The 20,242-nt window shown below is 35.4% G+C and overlaps 1 protein-coding gene across 2 annotated transcripts in view; it reads left to right on the top strand.

The window, feature by feature from the left end:
- Window positions 1-20,242, top strand: part of KCNK2 (potassium two pore domain channel subfamily K member 2) — an 83,993-nt gene that overhangs the window by 16,483 nt on the left and 47,268 nt on the right. For both annotated transcript variants that reach the window (XM_087963868.1, XM_026680360.2), the window contains exon 3: window positions 14,325-14,442. In XM_087963868.1, coding sequence (XP_087819994.1) covers window positions 14,325-14,442 — 118 coding nt within the window. The remainder of the gene's footprint in view (window positions 1-14,324; window positions 14,443-20,242) is intronic.

A 20,242-nucleotide genomic window follows, 5' to 3' on the forward strand; every position in this document is an offset into this window, starting at 1 on the left:
TAGAAATATGCGATTGAGTTTGAGTAGATTGCGAATGCATCGGATTGACTATTAAATAATGTAATATTAGAAAGGAATATACATGGTATATTCTCTTATATTTATCATTTTTGTATTACTCTGTATACATGGTATATTCTCTTATATTTATCATTTTTGTATTACTCTGTATACACGGTATATTCTCTTATATTTATCATTTTTGTATTACTCTGTATACATGGTATATTCTCTTATATTTATCATTTTTGTATTACTCTGTATACATGGTATATTCTCTTATATTTATCATTTTTGTATTACTCTGTATACAATATCTACAATACTTCCCAAGTTATGGAAGCATAACTTTGAAATTAATTGCAGCCATACAGTGCAAAAATATTAACATTAAAAATTGCAGCCTAATCCATTAGCATAGAGGAATGCTAGCATATTCTTACTTCTCTGCCTTTATTTTTCTGGTGGTTCTGTTTAAGATTATTCATTCCCTGCTGGAAGGCTTAACAGGATCATCTGCCACCTTATTTTGGTAATAAAGTCGTTCAAAGTTGCTAAAATCTTGATTCACCATATGGTCTCAAATAACTATGTCTGGGCAATGTTTTTGCATCCATTTTTGTGATTCATTCCAATTTGTGGACTTTGAAAACGTGGATAGGATGTGATGCCACCTAAACAAAAATAATATGGCAATGATAGTTCATGTCCTTGTATGCTATTGCCCTGTAATTTTATGTAAGCAGTGTCTATGCCTTGGTTGAACAATGCCGTAATTATTTCATGCTGGAATACTGAGTCAAACGCCTTTTCGTATTCAATGAAAGCCATGCACAGAGGCATGGTGTAGTCACTGTGCCTTTCAATGACTGCTGGACAATCTGGATGTGATCCCTTGACCAGTAGCCACCTCTGAACCTTTCCTGCTCCTTTGACTGAGCAATATACAATATCATCAAGAGAGTAAAAGAATTGAAATGGAAATGGACTGGTCACATAGCAAGAAGAACTGATGGCAGGTGGACCAAGACAGTCATAGAATGGATTCCACTTGATAAAAGGCACCCACGAAAGAGACCTAAAACAAGATGGATCAATGATATCAGCAAATATTGTGGGCCCAATTGGCAAAAGAAATCTCAGGACTGTATTGGTTGAAAGAATGCGGAAGAGGCATTCATTCTCCAGTGGATAGTCAATGGCTAAAATGATGGCATATAAATATAAGGAAATGCATATCTGGTTAATTGTAATTTTGTTTTTCTAAAATGCCTGTTTCAAAAAAATGATTAGCAGCAAAATCTTTTTGTTTATTAAGAAGTTCCAATATGTAAAAATTTGCTACAAATTTCACTAGGAGGAAAGCAGAGTGCAATGCACTGGCAATATTCTTGCATAACTTCTTATTGTATTATATTTTCTTAACATTTATTGATTATTAATATTTTCCCATCTCATTTCTTGTCGTGTTATATATTTGCAAATATTTTTTTTTGTTAAAATGTATCCCACTTATGATTTATGCAAAGTAATCCATTGATCATGTCTTCTAGAAATTGAATCTAGCACTTAGGTTATTTCTGAGCAAGACCAGGGGTGGGATTCTACAGGTTCGCACCTATTCCCTAGAACTGGTTGTTAACATTCTAAGCAGTTCGGAGAACCAGTTGTTAGAAGAAATTACTGGCCTAATCCTGTAAGGAAGGCAGGAAGGAAACATTCTGGTGTTGCTTACAGAAACTGCCTCCGTTAATCCTTATTACATTCTTGGCAGGACTAGATTTCCTGTCTCTGGAACTTCTCTGGAGGTTTTTTTCCCTCCTTTGCTGGTACTTTGCTTGTGTGTGTTAGGGATAACATTGTTTACCCTAACTGGTTTGGGTAAAAATAATAAATAAGTTATCATGGTTTGTTGGTTAAAGTGTGTGTAACTTTAACTACAAGAATGTAATTAAGGGTGTGGTTGTAAAAGCACCATAAAAGAAGCAAGTCAATTGCAGCTCTCTCTCTCTCTGGCTTAATGATCCCTAATTACTGGATGGATTGATGACTGCGTTTTTCCTTACTGGAACGGAGGAGAGAAAGGAGTGTTGATTTTTCAACGGAGAGAAGAGATAATACGGACTGATTTATTGTAAGTGAACTGACATTGGCTATTCAACACGGACTTTGCAAATTGAGTATCCCCGACTGGACTGACTGAAATGATACATGACTAATGGACCGTTTATTATGACTATGCTATAATTCCTAATGGAATAAGCTATATTTTTGATAGCACAAGCGTATCTGTTTTTTACTGCGTGTTAACTAAAATACAAACTTATCTCACACATTTACCTGTCTGCCTATCTGACTACGCTACACATTCTGTTTAGTTTGTTTTCCTTAACACTCATTGGGGAATTCAGGCTTAACACTGGTTATGGGCCCAGAGACTGCAAAGTCATTTTAACTAGGATAAAAAACAGGTTTATGTAAAAAGTGAGATTTTGTGTTGTTACACGTTACAGTAAACAGACAGCTGTGTTTTTATTAATTATAGTTTTATATCCATATATTGAAACATGGCACAAGTCAGTCTACAAAGTTTGTCCCTTATATCCAAGCTGGATGGAACAAACTATGTTTCATGGTCTATGAAATGTAGTCTACTTCTACGAAGAGAAGGTCTGTGGAACATAATTGAAAACCCACCAAACGTAGAGGAATGGGATACTGAAAATGAGGAAGATAGTCAAAAGATAGAAGACTTTAAACAGAAAAATGAACAAGCTCTTTGCATCATAGGACTAACACTATCTGATCAGCAACTTGTTCATATACGTGGAGAGCAAACAGCTGTTGGGTGTTGGCAAAAACTGAAGAGGATTTATGTCCGAGATAACGTTGGTGCTCACATAAATCTAACACGGAAGCTTTTCGGACGCATCTCCAAAAGAATGGTGATATGCTGAGTCATTTGAATACTATGAAAAGAATTTTTCAAGAACTGCATGAGAAGGAGCTTATTTTCTCTGAACTACACCAAGTCTACATAATTCTATCTTCATTAGATGAAAGTTTTGATGACTACGTAACTTCCCTTGAAATTTTACCTAAAGAAAGCCTAACTTTAACTGATATCACTGGCAGATTGATTGAAGAGGCCAGAAGAAGGCTTGAAAGAGATCAGTTAAGGAGGGAGCAACCTCAAAAGGAAGATAATGAACCTACTGCATACGCAATTAAAAAGTGTTTTAATTTTGGAGGAAGAGGACATTTGGCAAGATTTTGTAAGAAAGCAAAGCGCCAGAATGCAAGTCAGAATACTGGAAGTCATCAAAGAAAAAATAAAATTTTTGAGTTAGCCATGTATAGTAATGGAGTTGTAAAAAATAATTTATGGGTGGTTGACAGTGGAGCATCCCACTGTATAACAAATGATAACAAAAAATTTGTAAAAATGTCCATGAGTTCACAGCATATCTCATTGGCAAACGAGTGGAAAATGAAAGCAAAAGGTGAAGGTATTGCACATTGCTCTTATATAAATGAGAACGTAAAAATGTTATATGTACCTCAACTTAAATTTAATTTGCTTTCAGTTAGAATGTTGGTTAGATTAGGATACGTTGTTACCTTTAGGGGAGATACTTGCTTAATTGAAAAGGAAGGTAAGAAAATTACTGCATCTTTAAGAGGTGAATTGTATGTGTTAAATGATAATGGTTTAGAGGTGGCTAACACGGTTTATGATAATAAGAAACCTCATGATGAATGTATTCACTTGTTACACCGACGGTTAGGTCATTTAAATTTTAAAATGATTAAGAGAACTGTTCAACTATCTAAAGGAATAAGTTTAAAACCTTGTAATAAGTATTTGCAATGTTCTGCTTGCAATCAAAGCAAAAGCAAAGTCATACCGGCAAATAGAGTTGATGGATTTACTACCAAAGAGCCTTTAGAGGTAGTATTTGCCGATATAATAGGTCCTAAAAAACCAAGTGTAGGTGGTGCTAGATACATATTAAGCATAATGGACCACTATTCTAGGTATGGTTTCTGTTTTCTAATGAAGAGAAAAACTGAAATGTATCTAAATTTCTTTAATTGGTTAAAATTTGCAGAGAAGAAAACTAAAAAGAAATTAGTAACTCTTATAACAGATAATGGTGCGGAATTTACAAATAATAAATTCCAGAGTAGACTTAGGATGGCAGGTATTCAACATAAAAAGTCTGCACCATATAGGCCTCAACATAATGCCTTTATAGAGAGACGAGGCCAAACACTGCAATCAATGGGATGGACTATGTTGTCTGATTCAGGATTACCTGACAATTTGTGGGGAGAAGCTATAATGTGTGGTAATCACATTTTAAATAATGTTGTTAATTCAACAACAGGTGAATTACCATTCACACTGTGGCATGGTAGGAAACCTGACTTAAGTTACATTCACACATTTGGTGCACCAGCGTGGGTGCATATCCCTACACAACTCAGAAACAAAGGACAGCATAGAGCTAAAAGATTATTTTTTGTTGGATATCTATCAAACCATAGATCTTATAGATTCTGGGAACCAGGTACATCTAGAGTATACTGCAGTGCTAGTGCACAATTCCTAGAACATATAGGATGGAATAGATTAGAACAAGATTCAGATAATGATGTAATTATAGAACCCTACAAGAGGCAGAAAGAAAAGACTAGTTATAAGAAAAGTCCAATTAAAGAAGAAGTCCACGAAGAGCAAATAGAACCAGAACAAGAGGAAATAATTGATCAAGAAGAGATAGATAATCAAGAACAGGAAATAAAGGAAAGTCCACCTGTAAGTCCTGTAATACCTAGACGCACAACACGTATAACCAGACCACCTGAAAGGTATCAGGCAAGTATAGTTTGCCAAGTAAATAAAGTTCCTACTAGTATAGATGAACTTAGGATGTATCCTGTAAAGCAGGGGTCCCCAACCACCGGTCCGCGGACCGGGACCGGTCCGCAGAACAAGTCCTACCGGGCCGCTGGTTGCTGGCGCGCCATCTTTTTGATGAAAAGTGCTTCCGGTGAGCTTTTCCGGTAGAAAGCTCACCGGAAGCACTTTTTCATCAAAAGATGGCGGCGCTCAGCTCTCGGTGAGCTTTTCCGGGTAGAAATGGCTTTCTACCCGGAAAAGCTCACCGAAGCGCTTGGCGCCGCCATCTTTTGATGAAAAAGTGCTTCCGGTGAGGTCACCGGAAGCACTTTTTCATCAAAAAAAGATGGCGGCACCCAGCTGATGCCGGTACCGGGCCGCGGCGCCCAGCTGATGCCGGTACCGGGCCGCGGCATAAAAAAGGTTGTGGATCACTGCTGTAAAGGATCAGGAGAATTGGCAAAAGGCAATGGAAAAAGAGTTAAATTCATTAAAGGAAACGAAAGTATATGACGATACCAAATTACCTCCAGGAGAAAAATCCATTGGGTGCAAATGGATATTCAAAGTAAAGACTGGAAATAATAGGACAATTACTTATAAGGCTAGGTTAGTAGCTCAAGGATTTAATCAAAATGCATTTGATTATGATGAGGTATTTGCACCAAATTTAAAGGCTATAACTTTAAGAGCAGCTTTAGTATGGGCAGCTAAGAAAGAATTATATAGTTAACCATTTAGACGTAGAAACTGCCTATCTACATGCACCATTGCAGCATACAATATATTTGAAAAAAACAGTTGGTATAAATGATAATATAGCAAATAGCAATGATTGTTGGAAACTCAAAAAGAGTCTATATGGATTGAAACAATCTGGCTATGAATGGAACCAATATATTGTGAAAGAATTAAACAATATAGGGTTTAAATCTGGTTTAGCAGATCCATGTATGTTTAAAAGAGAAAATAATGGAACAGTGTCATTATTGTTATTATTTACAGATGATATTGCTTTGATTACTAAGACCAATAATGAAGCTACTGAGATTATTTCATTATTAGCCAAAAAGATAAAATTAAAGCATTTAGGTGAAATTAAAAAGTATCTAGGATTGACAATTAACAAAACCAAAAATGGATTTAAGATATCTCAAGAAGATAAAATTTGCCAATTAATTAAATTGTATAAAATGGAACTTTGCAAGCCAGCAAAGACTCCAATGAGTCAGGAAGTTTGCAAAACTGATGCTCAAAGTCCCAAATTCGATAAGACCATCTATCAATCTTTGATTGGTAGCTTATCATATATAAGCAATTGGTCAAGGCCAGATATTGCTTATAGTGTTAATCAGCTGGCACGATTTAATAATGATCCACATCAATGTCATTGGCAAGCATTAAAGAGAATTTTAAGATATCTTAAAGGAACAATGCACCATGCATTGTATCTAGAGCCAAAAGGTGATTTGATTCTTAGTGCCTATGCAGATGCAAGTTTTGCAACTGACATAAACACTAGAAAATCAACATCTGGGATGGCTATATTATTTAGTAAGACACTAATAGGGTGGAGGTCAATCAGACAACAGCATATCAGCTTGTCCACGATGGAAGCAGAATTTTCATGTCTGTCATTACTATGCACTGACTTAATTCTGTATAAACAGTTATTATTAGACATGGATATAACTGTTAAAGATTCCATTATTGTGTACGAGGACAACCAGGCAGCCATACAGTTAGCTACAAATATTGCTGTAAAGACTAGATCAAAGCATACTGATTTAAGATACTTAAATGTTAGAAAATCTGTGAAAAATGGTCTAATTAAACTAGAGTACTGCATGACGGAAGAAAACATTGCAGACCAGTTTACAAAAGCTCAAGGTGTAGTAAAATTTAAAGAGAGTTGTAACAATTATGATTTAAAGGTGTAAATGGTTATATTATTATTATATTATTATTATTACCCAAAAGGGGAGAATGTTAGGGATAACATTGTTTACCCTAACTGGTTTGGGTAAAAATAATAAATAAGTTATCATGGTTTGTTGGTTAAAGTGTGTGTAACTTTAACTACAAGAATGTAATTAAGGGTGTGGTTGTAAAAGCACCATAAAAGAAGCAAGTCAATTGCAGCTCTCTCTCTCTCTGCTTAATGATCCCTAATTACTGGATGGATTGATGACTGCGTTTTTCCTTACTGGAACGGAGGAGAGAAAGGAGTGTTGATTTCTCAATGGAGAGAAGAGATAATACGGACTGATTTATTGTAAGTGAACTGACATTGGCTATTCAACACGGACTTTGCAAATTGAGTATCCCCGACTGGACTGACTGAAATGATACATGACTAATGGACCGTTTATTATGACTATGCTATAATTCCTAATGGAATAAACTATATTTTTGATAGCACAAGCTAAAATACAAACTTATCTCACACATTTACCTGTCTGCCTATCTGACTATGCTACACATTCTGTTTAGTTTGTTTTCCTTAACACTCGTTGGGGAATTCAGGCTTAACAGTGTGGAGTGACCATTCAAAGTTACAATGGCACTGAAAGAAGTGACTTATGACAATTTTTCACAGTTACGACTATTGCAGCAGACCCACAGTCATGAGAAGCCTCAATGTGAGTGAGGTTGAGTTGGCCACACCCAGCCAGTTACATGACCACCAAGCCACGCCATGCCCACCAATTAAGCCACACCCACAGAACCGGTTGTTAAAAAATTTGAATTCCATCCCTGGGTAGATCCATCTTGTAGAGTCTCTTGTAATTTCTTGGGTCTGCCAAGGGATTCATGGTGCCTTTTCTTTTAGCTGAGTTTTTCTTAAAATCACATATCTATAGCACATGTTCAGATTTCAACCTTTTCAGCTTCCAGAATCCCAATGTTGTTTGCACCCAATGTACTGTAAAACTGATGTACAGTATTTCAATTGGGAAAAGTTCAGGATGAAGTTTTACTTAAATAACAGTAAGAAAAGCACATATTTCAATGTACTGATATCTTATTTATGTAGGCTATTTTCCCAGGGATGTTGGGACTCCAAAGATAAATGTTAGGTAAATATAAATACATTAAATTAATCTGCTTGTGTCATGCCAGAATGAGTTGAGTAGTTTTGTAGCAATTGCCACCTGTAATGTTTCATATGAAATGACTGTGATATATTACTAATGCTATAACATGTGTTTATATGGAAATATCATAAATGTGCCATCATATAAATGTAATCAATAAATTGCTCTGGCCTAATTGTACAATGCTTATAAAAGGGCAAATATGTATCAGTCAAAATGAAAGTGTGGTTAATACCACGATAGGTCAGAAATAGGATTGAACTAAGGAATGAAACAAGTAATTAAAAATTTGTTCTAATGTACAAAACAAAAAAAGAATATAAAATTAGGAAAAAACTTGCATAAAACACCCCTTTCCCAATATATAGAATAATATAGAGTTGGAAGGGAACTTGGAGGTCTTCTAGTCCATCCCCTGTTCAGGCAGGAAACCCTATACCATCTCAGACAATTGGTTTTCCAATGTCTTTTTAAAACTGTCCAGTGTTGGAGCATTCACAACTTCTGGAGGCAAGTTGTTCTATTGATTAATTCTAACGGTCAGGAAATTTCTTCTAAGTTCTAGGTTGCTTCTCCTTGATTTGTTTCCACCCATTGCTTCTTGTCCTGCTTTCAGGTACTTTGGAAAATAGCTTGACTCCCTTTTCTTTGTGGCAGCCTCTGAGATATTGGAACACTGCTATCATGTCACCCCTAGTCCTTCTTTTCATTACACTAGACATATACAATTATAGCAGCCGTTCTTTATATGTTAGCCTCCAGTCCCCTAATCAACTTTGTTGCTCTTCTCTGCACTATTATTAGAGTCTCAACATCTTTCTTACATCATGGCAACCAAAACTGGATGCAGCATTCCAAGTGTGGCCTTACCAAGGCATTATAAAGTAGCATTAAGACTTCACATGATATTGATTCAATACTTCTGTTTATGCAGCCTAGAACTGTGTTGGCTTTTTGGGGAGCTGCTGCACATATTTAAACAATTGTCCACTAGGACTCCAAAATCCCTGTCACAGTTATTACTATTGAGCCAGGTACCACTTATACTTTACCTATGCATTTGGTTTTTCTTGCCTAAATGTAGAACCTTACGTTTTTCACCATTGACTTTAATTTTGTTACATAGTGCCCAATGTTCAAGTCTGTCAAGAATCCTTCTGTACCTTAAGCCTATCTTCTGGAGTGTTGGCTATCCCTACCAGCTTGGGGTCGTCTTCAAATTTGATGAGTTCCCCATCTATCCCCTCACCCAAATCATTAATGAAGATGTTGAAGAGTACTGGGCCTAAAACAGAGCCTTGGGATACTTGGGGTATTTTTAAAATATTGTATTTAATTTTGCTTAATAAAAACATTAAACCTTGACAGCATGAAAATGTTATTCATCTGTAATGCCCATTAAAGCTCTGCTTATAAACAGAAAGCGGACACCTATTGAGATCCTAAATCTGGAATAGCCCTATTTTTCCAATATTGAATCATGAACTTTTTTGCTCTGCCCCAGGTTCGATAAATTCACATTTCTTCATAGAAAAGAGTTTGAAATTTTGAGCATATAACTGAAAAACACACTCACTTCCTTAACTTGTAATGATTTTTATATTGTCTTATTAACAATTTAATTGAAGCAAAATGAAAGATTTATATGACCATGTTGTGACTGGAAGGAGTCAGAGGCTTCGAGTGGGGAAGCTGACAGATCGTGGCTTGACGCCAGAACTAGGAGGAGACTGAAACGTCAAGCTGAGGGGAGGTGTCAAGTCAGACAGTGATTAGGGAGATTGACACGCCAATCCAGGTGATTTAAGGAGGCGTGATGAGTCTCAAACTTTGCTTGGAAGCAAAGTGTTTGATGTGTCGAAAGGATACGTGTGGAGCGACCTTTGTAATTTATGGACATTCTGAATTACCAGACAGATTCCGGGAAGTCTGCCAAGGACTGGAATAAGTACTGTTAACCCTTTATTAGTCTGCTTCTGTTTTGGTTTGGATGTTTTGAACTGTGGAACTCTGTATTCTCACTTGTGAATATAGGTGAGACATAACATGACCATATCATATGAATACATATCCTCTCGTCCATTTTTCATTCCTAATATTATGAAGTAAGTTATGCTCCTCTGGATGAAACTAGTCCATAGACTGCCTTGCTAATTAGTTTCTCTAACTGTTTTTATATTTTAAGGTAATACTAGTGTGTTCAAAAAAACCTCAATGAGTTTATTTATTTACTGGTTTTATTTACCATCTCAGCTGAGTATGATTGTAAGGGAAAGGGAAAGGTTTTCCTGCACATGCATGCTAGTGTCAAGCCCAAAATTGACATATGTGTAGCCATTTTAGTTAGGCTTAGTATATATTCTTTTTCTTACTTTCTCTTTGGCGGTTATGGGGGAAGGGTTTTGGACTTGCCAAATTCCTAAGGAGGCAGGAATGGAGATAGAGATAGTTGTTTAGGCTAGGTGATTTTTCTTCCCGTGGGAACATGAGCTGACCATGCTGAGGCCCCTTGAGGTGAAGATTTATGACATCAAGCAACGTTGAATTACTTCTATTGGAGAATATGACTTTGGGGAGTTGTTTCTAACTTCTAATTTTGTGGGGCAATTCCAGGTTGTGTCAGATCCAGAATTACCATGGACTTTGCCAATTTGATGCTTTCCTAAATAAAAGAAATTGTTTTGGAAGATGGACTTTGCTCTTTTTAAAAAAAAAATGGATTTCATCACTTGGAAACCTGACAGCTAGTTGTTTCCGGCTCTAGGGGGCAGTGCTCATCTCCATTTCTAAGCCGAAGAGCAAGCGCTGTCTGAAGATGTCTCTGTGGTCATGTGGCCGGCATGACTAAATGCTGAAGGAGCACAGAGTGCTGTTACCTTCCCACCAAAGTGGTCCCTAATTTTCTACTTCCATTTTTTACGTTCTTTCAAACTGCTAGATTGGCAGAAGCTGGGACAAGTAACAGGAACCCACTCCATTACGCGGCGCTAGGGATTAGAACCACTGAACTGCCAACCTTCTGTTCGAGAAGCTCAGTGTCTTAGCCACTGAGCCACTGCATCCCTGAGTATGATTGTAAGTGATGTACAATATCCAAATCTGATAAAAAATATAGTAACATATAATAACAAAAAATGCTGATTGGGGAAAAACGTTCCAGCATTGGTGACTCCTCAATGATCCATCACTAAGTCATTGCAGCTAGATGTTTTTCATGTTTCTAAAAGGATGCACTAGGAGAGCTACTCTTTACTGGGGACAGATGGCTCCCAAAGTTAAAAGTCTTAAAAAGCACGCTTTCCTGTCATATCAGTCCTTGATTGCATTTTGAAACAACCCTTAGAAGAACAGCAAGAATCTAACATCATTTTAAGATGATAGGTGCAAATCTGAAAATGACTATAATCATTGTTGTCATCTCAAAAGTGCTTTTTTTCCAAAGGTAACTAGAGTGTTTTTTTCCCCTTGAGGAAGAAGAACAGTTGTGATGGTGTGGAGGGGGAGGAATAAGAGGATAGGTACTAACAGTTGAGACTGGATGGTGGAGGGATGGAAGGATTATATTTCCTTGCAGTCATCTGGTTCATTATCACTCTGTGAGAGCTCTTGTGGCCACTTGCAGGATTTATCTTTGCCCTCAGGGTCCAATTGGTTGTGGAATCTTCTTGGCACTGTTGCAAGAGTTGTGTTGTAGACTGGAGATAGGTGGTGTCTTATCCCTCTCCTTCTGTTGAGAGAGGGCTGCGCAATGTTAACACAAATGACCTCTTTTACTCCTCTTTTAAACCAAAAAGAGTTTAAGAGCTGTCTTCAAAAGAGTGACCATTATTTTGCAGATGGACAGCTGAATTTTGTCCTGATGAGTTTGATCTCCTATGTTGTGCCATGCTCTTGTGAAGTGGTCGTTTTGCTTCATCAATGTACAGATTTGCACATGTCTCACTGCATTGTATTATACATATAACATTGCTCTGTTTTTGTCTTGGTGTTTTATCCTTCAGGTGGACAAGTTTATGTCTTAGTGTATTCTTGGATTTAAAGTATACATGTATGTTGTGTTGGTTGAAAATTCTCCTGAGCTTTTCAAATATTCCTACAATGTTTGGAATGACAATGTTGCCATGCTTATTGGTCTCTTCTTTGTCTGTAATGGAGGAGCTTCTGCTGGATCTTTTTCTTTATTGCTAGATAAACTTTCAGTCCAGTGTGTAGGTTTCTGATCACTCCCATTTTGTGCTCCAGTGAGTGGTGAGAACCAAAATGTAAATACTGATTTGTGTGTGAGGGTTTTTGTAAACTTCAGTGTTAAGGCTTCTCTCTTCTTTAATGTGCACTGCACAGTCTAGAAAAGCCAAACTGTTTTCTTTAACATCTTTCTGTGTGAACTTGCCAGCTGATAAAGGAAGATGCACAGTTATCCTATATACAGATGATTACAATGCCAAGATGGACACCTTTCTAAAAGACACTACTATATATACTCCTGAATTTTAGCAATGTAATTTGGACAGGCTATACAGAAGTGTTTCTCAACCTCAGTAGCTTGAAAATGTAGGGACTTTAACTCCTAGAATTCCTAGTCCACATGAGTTGAAGTCCACAGATTTTCAAGGTTGAGAAATAATACTGAGGCTATACGAAAGTTTGAGTACATATGGTCTATGCTCCGAAGTTAAGCATTACAACTGAAGTGAATAGATATTATAGCCAAACAGTGGCTTCTTTTCCAGTGAATGATTCTAGTATTTTAGGATGAAAAATTGTTAAGACTCTTTCAGACTGAGCCTGACTTCAGGTGATGATATGGATATATTCATAGATTTTATTTGCAATAATATAAAAGTTGTTTGTCATTGCCATCTCTGGAAGGAACACAAATACATGATTGTATTTCAGTGTGCACTTAAAATATGCTAAAACCAGATCTGTGAGATTTAACATAAAAAAGAGCATTTACTAAGATGGAAATACAAATTCATTAAAATAACAGGTAAAACTTTTAGATTGCAAAATATCTGCTTACAAAGTAAAGCAGCAGAAAACACCGGTACTTATATGATAATAAAACAGTAAAAAACATTGCTTTCTGTGTTCTCCCACCCTACCCTTCCACTGGAACAACATTGTAAATGCTTAGTCCAGAATTAAAACTTATTATTTTAAGGAACTTTTCAGCAAGCATGCTAAGGATTGCAGTTTTAATTCTTTTAACACAGTGTTTTTTAACCTTAGCAACTTTAAAATGTGTGGATTTTAGCTCCAGAATTGCCTAGCTGAGGAATTCAAGAAGTTGAAGTCCACATATCTTAAAGTCAACAAAGTTGAGAAATACTGTTTCGACAGTAGCAAAATAAGTCCTCAAATATATATTTTAATTATTAGGGCTAGTGTCATACTACTTTATTAACTATTATTCAGAATGTGTAGGTATTAACATGTATGTTAGTAGGTCAGTCAAAGTTATTTTTAGAATACTTTTCAACTGCACTGAATGGAATGCTAACTAAAGCTTATTAAATGGAACAAAGTATTTTATTGGGAATGAACTAAATGCTTATTAAATAGAATAAAGTATTTTTATTGGGACAGAATCCTTAGAGCATCTATACTGATGGTTACAATTATTAACCTTTCTCTGAACATTCATAATTTGAGTAGGGGAAGTGATTTTCTGATACATAAAGCTAGTTTCTGTTTCTTATTTATTTTTCTTATTTACTTTTCTTATTTCTTATTTACTTTTCTACAAGCTATATTATAGCCAATTGTTATCTTATTCATGATTATTCATAAATTCAGTGCATGAATAAAATGTAGTGTGAAAGGTACTTATTGATTTTATTGCCTATTTTAGGATTGAAACCCTTGATATCAAGGTTTTAATTTTTAATCCATGCTTTTGTGATAATGTTAAGAGTTACTAATCCTAAAATAATTGCTGATTCAAAATATTGATATATCTATCTTTATATTTTACTAGTATTTTCTCCAAAGCTTACCGAATATAGAAAGGTCAGTGTGCTAAATTGCTTAAAGTAAAAGACTAACACTCAAGAGATTCAATTCAAGGCTACCGTTAGCCATGAACAGTTGCTATCTCTCAGTGAGTTCAATAATTTTAACAATTATATTTCAGACTCAAATCACACACTCTTGGAATTGAAGCAGTTTCAATTTGCTGTAAGATGTTCATCCCTTTTTGGACTATTTTGTTTTAAAATTAGACAGGTAGATTACTTTCACAAAGCATATGGAATAGTATGTTCTAATATCCTTGTTTATATTTCATAAATACTGAGAAAATGTCTTTAAATTTTCAGCAAGTTGTGGCAGCAATAAATGCAGGAGTCAATCCTAAAGGAAATATGCCAAATCACATCAGTCACTGGGATTTGGGAAGTTCCTTCTTCTTTGCGGGGACTGTTATTACCACCATAGGTAGGACACCATTTATTATTCTATTTGAACATTGATGACCCAAATTAAATTTAGCTAAAGTATATGTTTATATATTATTATTTGGGAACTTTGTCTCTTTTAATTGTCCTATTTTTAGTAAGGAAATGTTGGTTAGATATGTTTCTTACATATTTACAAACTAAGCATAAATAATCAAAAACTTTTAGTGCAAGGGTTTAGATTATTTTTAGTTAATATTTTTCTTAATGGAACCCTTGGTTTTTAGCTTGATTTGATTTGTTCAGCAACGACTGCCTTAATTTCATACCCTTATTTTCATACATTTTAACTGAGGACTTAATCTAATTGGAAAATTTCTTTAAATGTTAAACATGTAAATATAATGAGCCTCCATATAAATAGAAATCACCTAGTGTTTTATTAGGTATTGGGTGATTTGCATAGTTGAACAGCATTCTTTCTACTATATGGTACACATATTTTTAATGTATGTACTATATGGATAGATGCACCATCCCAAGCAGAATGCTATAAATGTAATAAATTAAATGTCTTACTGTTGGACATAAATATGTCATCATAGCATCATTTACTTTTATCTCAGACATAAACTTACTTAATGAGAGACAGGTGATATGTCCAAAAAGGTGATGGTAATACATCCCACCCCATATTTGTCACTATGAGAATGTGTTCCACACATCATCTTCAGTCAGAGTAGAAGGGCTAAGAAGATCCTCTTCCTCTTTCTCCAATCTAAGATTATCTGAGAAAGGAAATGTGAGATTGGACCAGTCATGCCTCCAATTTTCATCACATTTTGCCTTCCAGAGATCTTTGGATTGAACAGCAAAATAAGAGCTGCAACGGAGCTTATATATACAGAATTAGTATCTATGTGAGAAACTATCATATAGTAGAAGTGGATGGAAAAATGGATAAAAACAGGTATTCTGTTAACTCTGTGAAAATGTGCATATATACTGTTGAAATTTTATCATATTATCTTGTTGCATAGGGAGAATTCAGCATGTTTTTAATTGTTTTGTAATGAGCCTGCAAGACAGACTTTCACAGCCTGTGCACCTCAGATAGCTTGTATTACAACTACCACAATTGTGGCAAAATTGAAGATTAGGTTGAGAAAAGTTGCTGTAGACAGTTTAAACTTGTCTTGATTGAGAAATTCATAAATTTAAGAATGTTCTTCCTTATTTTCAATAATTCTAATCTTCCTTCCTGAAAAAAAGTGCCTCAATATCTTTAATGAACAAGCATTTGTAACCATCCCACCAAAAAAGAAATGTACGTAAGCCAACTATTGGAAAGATGAACTGAGAGAATGTTTATTATAAATAACACTGATTCTTTTCCTGTATACTAATTCATTTCTGAACTAAAATAAATATTTCCTTAACTAAAGCGATGTATCAAAATGATTTTAAAAGCAACCATGAAACAAAATACACTTGCTTGAAATATTAAAACAAAATGTTCAATTTAACTTGTCAGAGAATTTCAAAACTGTACATTGATGTTGTTTTAGAGTGCTACCATTGATAAGTGGCATTTGCTACTGGCATTTGGTTTTGACTGTGCAGTTCTATGAATTCAGTCATTCTACTGTTTTCCATAGAATTATTTTTGAAGGTTATAGTTTACTGAGCCCACAATATATACTGTATTATTAAATTTATTTGAGGCTCATTTCATCGCAAGGCAACTCTGGGCAGCTTACAACATTAAAAGAGATGCAATCAAAGCCATAGGACTACAAAATTATGATTAAAAATGGAAGGGAAGGAAGCAAGATGTACAGGGGGTGAGGTGGGATCTATTAGTCCATTAACCACTTCCAACATGGTACTCTTCTTCCTGTTCCAGGCCAACTGGAACAGGCTCTTATGGAAGGTCAGGAGAGCCAATCTTATCTTAATGAGCAAGGTGTTTCAAAGGGCCAGGGCCACGATAATATTGCATACACATAGAATACTGCCTCCTTACATGTTTTTTTTTTTAAATTGAATTGCAGTTGCTATCATCAGACATGACTTCTTGAGGTCTTTGTATTTTTAATACTCTACACCAGTGTTTCTCAGTTTTAGCAATTTTAAGATCTGTGGACTTGAACTCTCAGAAATTTCTGGAAGATACAAGGTTAGAGATAAAATGGTATAACCTCAAATTTTATCCTTGAGCCATTTTTGTATTCCACTGTCACTTATGGCGAGCATCCGTTGCTTTGAATATGACATGAATAGCCTTTGGTATTTTATGAAATAATATTTGTTTAAGATGGCTCCTGCTTCTATGCAACTGACCTATACAAATATCAAAATCTCCAGCATTCTTTTGGTGTCATATTATAATGTCAAGCAAAACTGTTTTATTTAAGTGAAAAGATAGCAAGCAGCTACTGACATTCTGAAAATATGCCATATATAATGGCAGGTTTGAGCTAGCACTTAGCAGACTAAAATAAATCCTTGTAGATTCACATTTGTGATTAAGGTCTGGTCTTGGTCTCTGAGCTTGAACAAAATTTTTATTGTAAATATTTTTTCTTTCTCCAGTGTATGTCCCCTGCAGGCATAAGCCTTTTCTTCTGAAGTCGGAACATTTTCTATCTTGTTACTGTATGTAGTTTATTGATTCAGCCGAACAATGGAGAATTGTACTATTAACTCTGTTATTGCTGACAGAATTTCATTGTAATCACAGGAGTCTGTGTTGAAATTCTGTTTTCAGCTAGACATTAACTACTTAATACACAATCTCTGCCTATTCCATGGAGGCCTATGTAGGAATAAGAAAATTTTACAATATATGTTGCATGAAAAGAAAAAGTATGTTTCTGAGACCCAGTATGATACTATTATACAAAAGCACGTTTATTAGATACATATTGTACAATTTTATTAGTCATTTTCCCCCTCTTTCAATGATATGCAATTGTTTTTCTTATATTAATAATTTTCTCCTTTTAAAATCTTTTAACAAAGCTTTTTTAAAAATCACATAACTGTAGTTATCATGACCAGGTTCAAGCTATTTGTTCCAAAATGCTGTTTCTAATCACTGAAAATATTTCCTGTTATCAACAGTAATGGCAAAAAAATTGAGCTGGAAATAGGGCAGCATTGGTCCTGATCTTGAGCCAGGGTGTCAGTTTTAGGCAGCAATTGATAAGTAAAAGGCAAGACAGGGTTAAAAAAAACCTCATGCATTTAATTCTTCCAATCTGGCCAGTCTAAAGAGCCCATGTTGCTGGCTAGTTAAAAGACTTCCAAATATTATTCTGTTCTACAGAGACCTGAGACCTGCAGAATCAAATGTATCCAAAGAGGAAAAACACAAAATGGCCCTTACAAGGCACTCCTGAACTTCTTGAAATCAGGACCAGAAACTAGAACCCAGGATTTGCTTCTAGGAGCTGTTGTCCTGTTGTGCTGCTAGCAATGGCCAGAAAAAATATATGTGGCATTTGTTAAATTTGCTGGGTAAATCTACAAAGGCAAAATTCCACTCCTTACAACTTGGAATGGTTAAAAGGAGTTTAGGATTGCACATAGCTGGAGTTTACTGGGTTGCTGGGAATTAGTAGCAGCAAAGACTAGCTATTGTGTCATTTTCCACCAGTGATGAAACAAAATTGTTTTCTATTTCTGCTTGCAAATAGCAAGCTTGAATGATCTTTGAAGTCTGACAAGAGTCCGCATGGTAAGAAGGAAAGTTACCATGATGAGTGGAGTGAGTACATTTGTGTTAATCCATGAGAAATAAAGTCTAGTTAGGAACAATGCCACAAAATTCAAATGTTTTAATTTCACTAATTTTATTGGGAGAATAAGCCACCTGCTTCATCCTCCCATTAAAATAAATAGGGCATTGCTTTTCTTTTGACTGAAGTGTCTAATGAAAAGAAGGACTAGGGTTATCATGATAGCATGCTTCTAATATCTAAGGGGCTGCCACAAAAAATGGGTGGGGGTGGGGGTCAAGCTATTCTCTAAAGCACCTTGAAGGCAGGACAAGAAGCAATGAATGGAAACGAATCAGAGAGAGAAGCAACCTAGAAATAAAGATATATTTCCTGACAGTTACAACAATTAATCAGTAGAACAGTTTGCCTTCAGAAGATGTGGATGCTCCATCACTGGAGCTTTTAAGAAGAGATTGCTGTTTGTCTGAAATTGCATAATGTCTCCTGTTTGAGTAGGGGGTTGAGTAGACCTCCAAGGTCTTTCCAATTATGTTATTCTGTTTTCTAACCATACTTATAAGAAATGCCCATGGTGAAGTAATTCTGCATTTTCCAGACTCTCTCCTTCACATAAGGCTCATGAGTTGAATTTTATTTTTTTAGAACAAAGTTTCTCCATTTTTAGAATATTCATCAAAAAGTAGTTAATGTATTCTACTAAGCATGTAAAGGGTATGCAATTACCTATATCTATTATATCCAGAAGTTTGAAAGCATAATAAATTTGCTATCAAAAAGTGTACTAATTTGAGTGCTCCAAAAGAAAATAAATTGGTTGAAATAGCAGCTGAAAGATTATAACAGGCCACATTACAAAAAAGAGATACTGTGTGTTTGATAGCACAAATAGATTGGAGTGAATGACCAGAACATGTCTTGATTTCCATTACTACAGGGTTGGGCAAGTCAAAATCTCATGTTTTGTTTTGTAGTTTCTCTGAATATATTTATCAGTTTTCAGCATCATTTTTCCTGATGTTTTAAGGTGAAAATAATATTGTAATTCAGATAATAGATCTTAGAAGAAAAAGATAGCCTTCCTCAGCCTATGCATCACAGATAGCTTGCATTACAGCTGCCACAATTGTGACAAAACTGAAGGGCATTAGGTTGAGAACAGTTGTCATACACAGCTTAAACTTATCTTGACTGAGAAGTTCATAAACTTAAGAGTGACTATCATTATTTTCAATAACTCTAATCTGTCTTTCTAAAAAATGTGTCTCAACATCTTTAATAAACAAGCATTTGTTACCACCCCACCAAAAAAGAAAACAAATGCATATATCTTATGAATAGTCTGCCTTTTTAAAATCCAAACATTAATGGGAGTTTCTACTCCAATTTTTTATAATAAAAGAATGAAAATGTGGCCTTTGAATATCCTTGTCCTTAGCTGCTAAACTTTGGCATTACAGTAACTATAAAAAGCAAGAATGTTCAGTTATAATTGGGAGATTGTAGATAAAACGGAGATCTGAAGCTAATGTGATACAGGTTTCCTTTGGGACTCATGTTTTACTTTGTAGTACTGCTTTTTAAGTTTTACACAGACAAACTGGCAGAAGATACAAAAGAATAAACACAAATTCAACAGAGACATTTTATATAAGAATGAAGGAAAATATTTCATTCTCCATTTTTTTCACTTTAATTTTCAACTTTTAAAATAGCAGCATGAAAATGCTGAATGAGAAATTAAAGAAGTCTGATTCTATACGTTTGAATTAAGTCTAGATTAATAAACCCTGTCTTGCTACTTTAATTGGTTAACATATGAATGCTAGGATGAATATTATATAAGTAGACTTGACAATCACTTGTCTGAAATGCTATAGGATCTCCAGCTTGAGCAGGAGGCTGAAGACCTTCAAGTCCCTCCCAACTCTATTCTGATTAAATAGTCCTCACTTGTGCTGCAATTTCCATCGCTAAGTGATGAGGTTATAAAGTGTGAATGTCACGTGACTTGCACCGCTTAGCAACAGAAATTCGGGCACTTCTCTTGCCATTGTTAAGCAAACCACTGCAAGTCTATAAGCAATAATATCACAT

Source organism: Notechis scutatus, chromosome 1 (assembly GCF_049901735.1).
Source record: "Notechis scutatus isolate UNSWTSFEM ecotype Mainland chromosome 1, rNotScu1.2, whole genome shotgun sequence".
In the NCBI taxonomy this organism is placed as follows: domain Eukaryota; kingdom Metazoa; phylum Chordata; class Lepidosauria; order Squamata; family Elapidae; genus Notechis; species Notechis scutatus.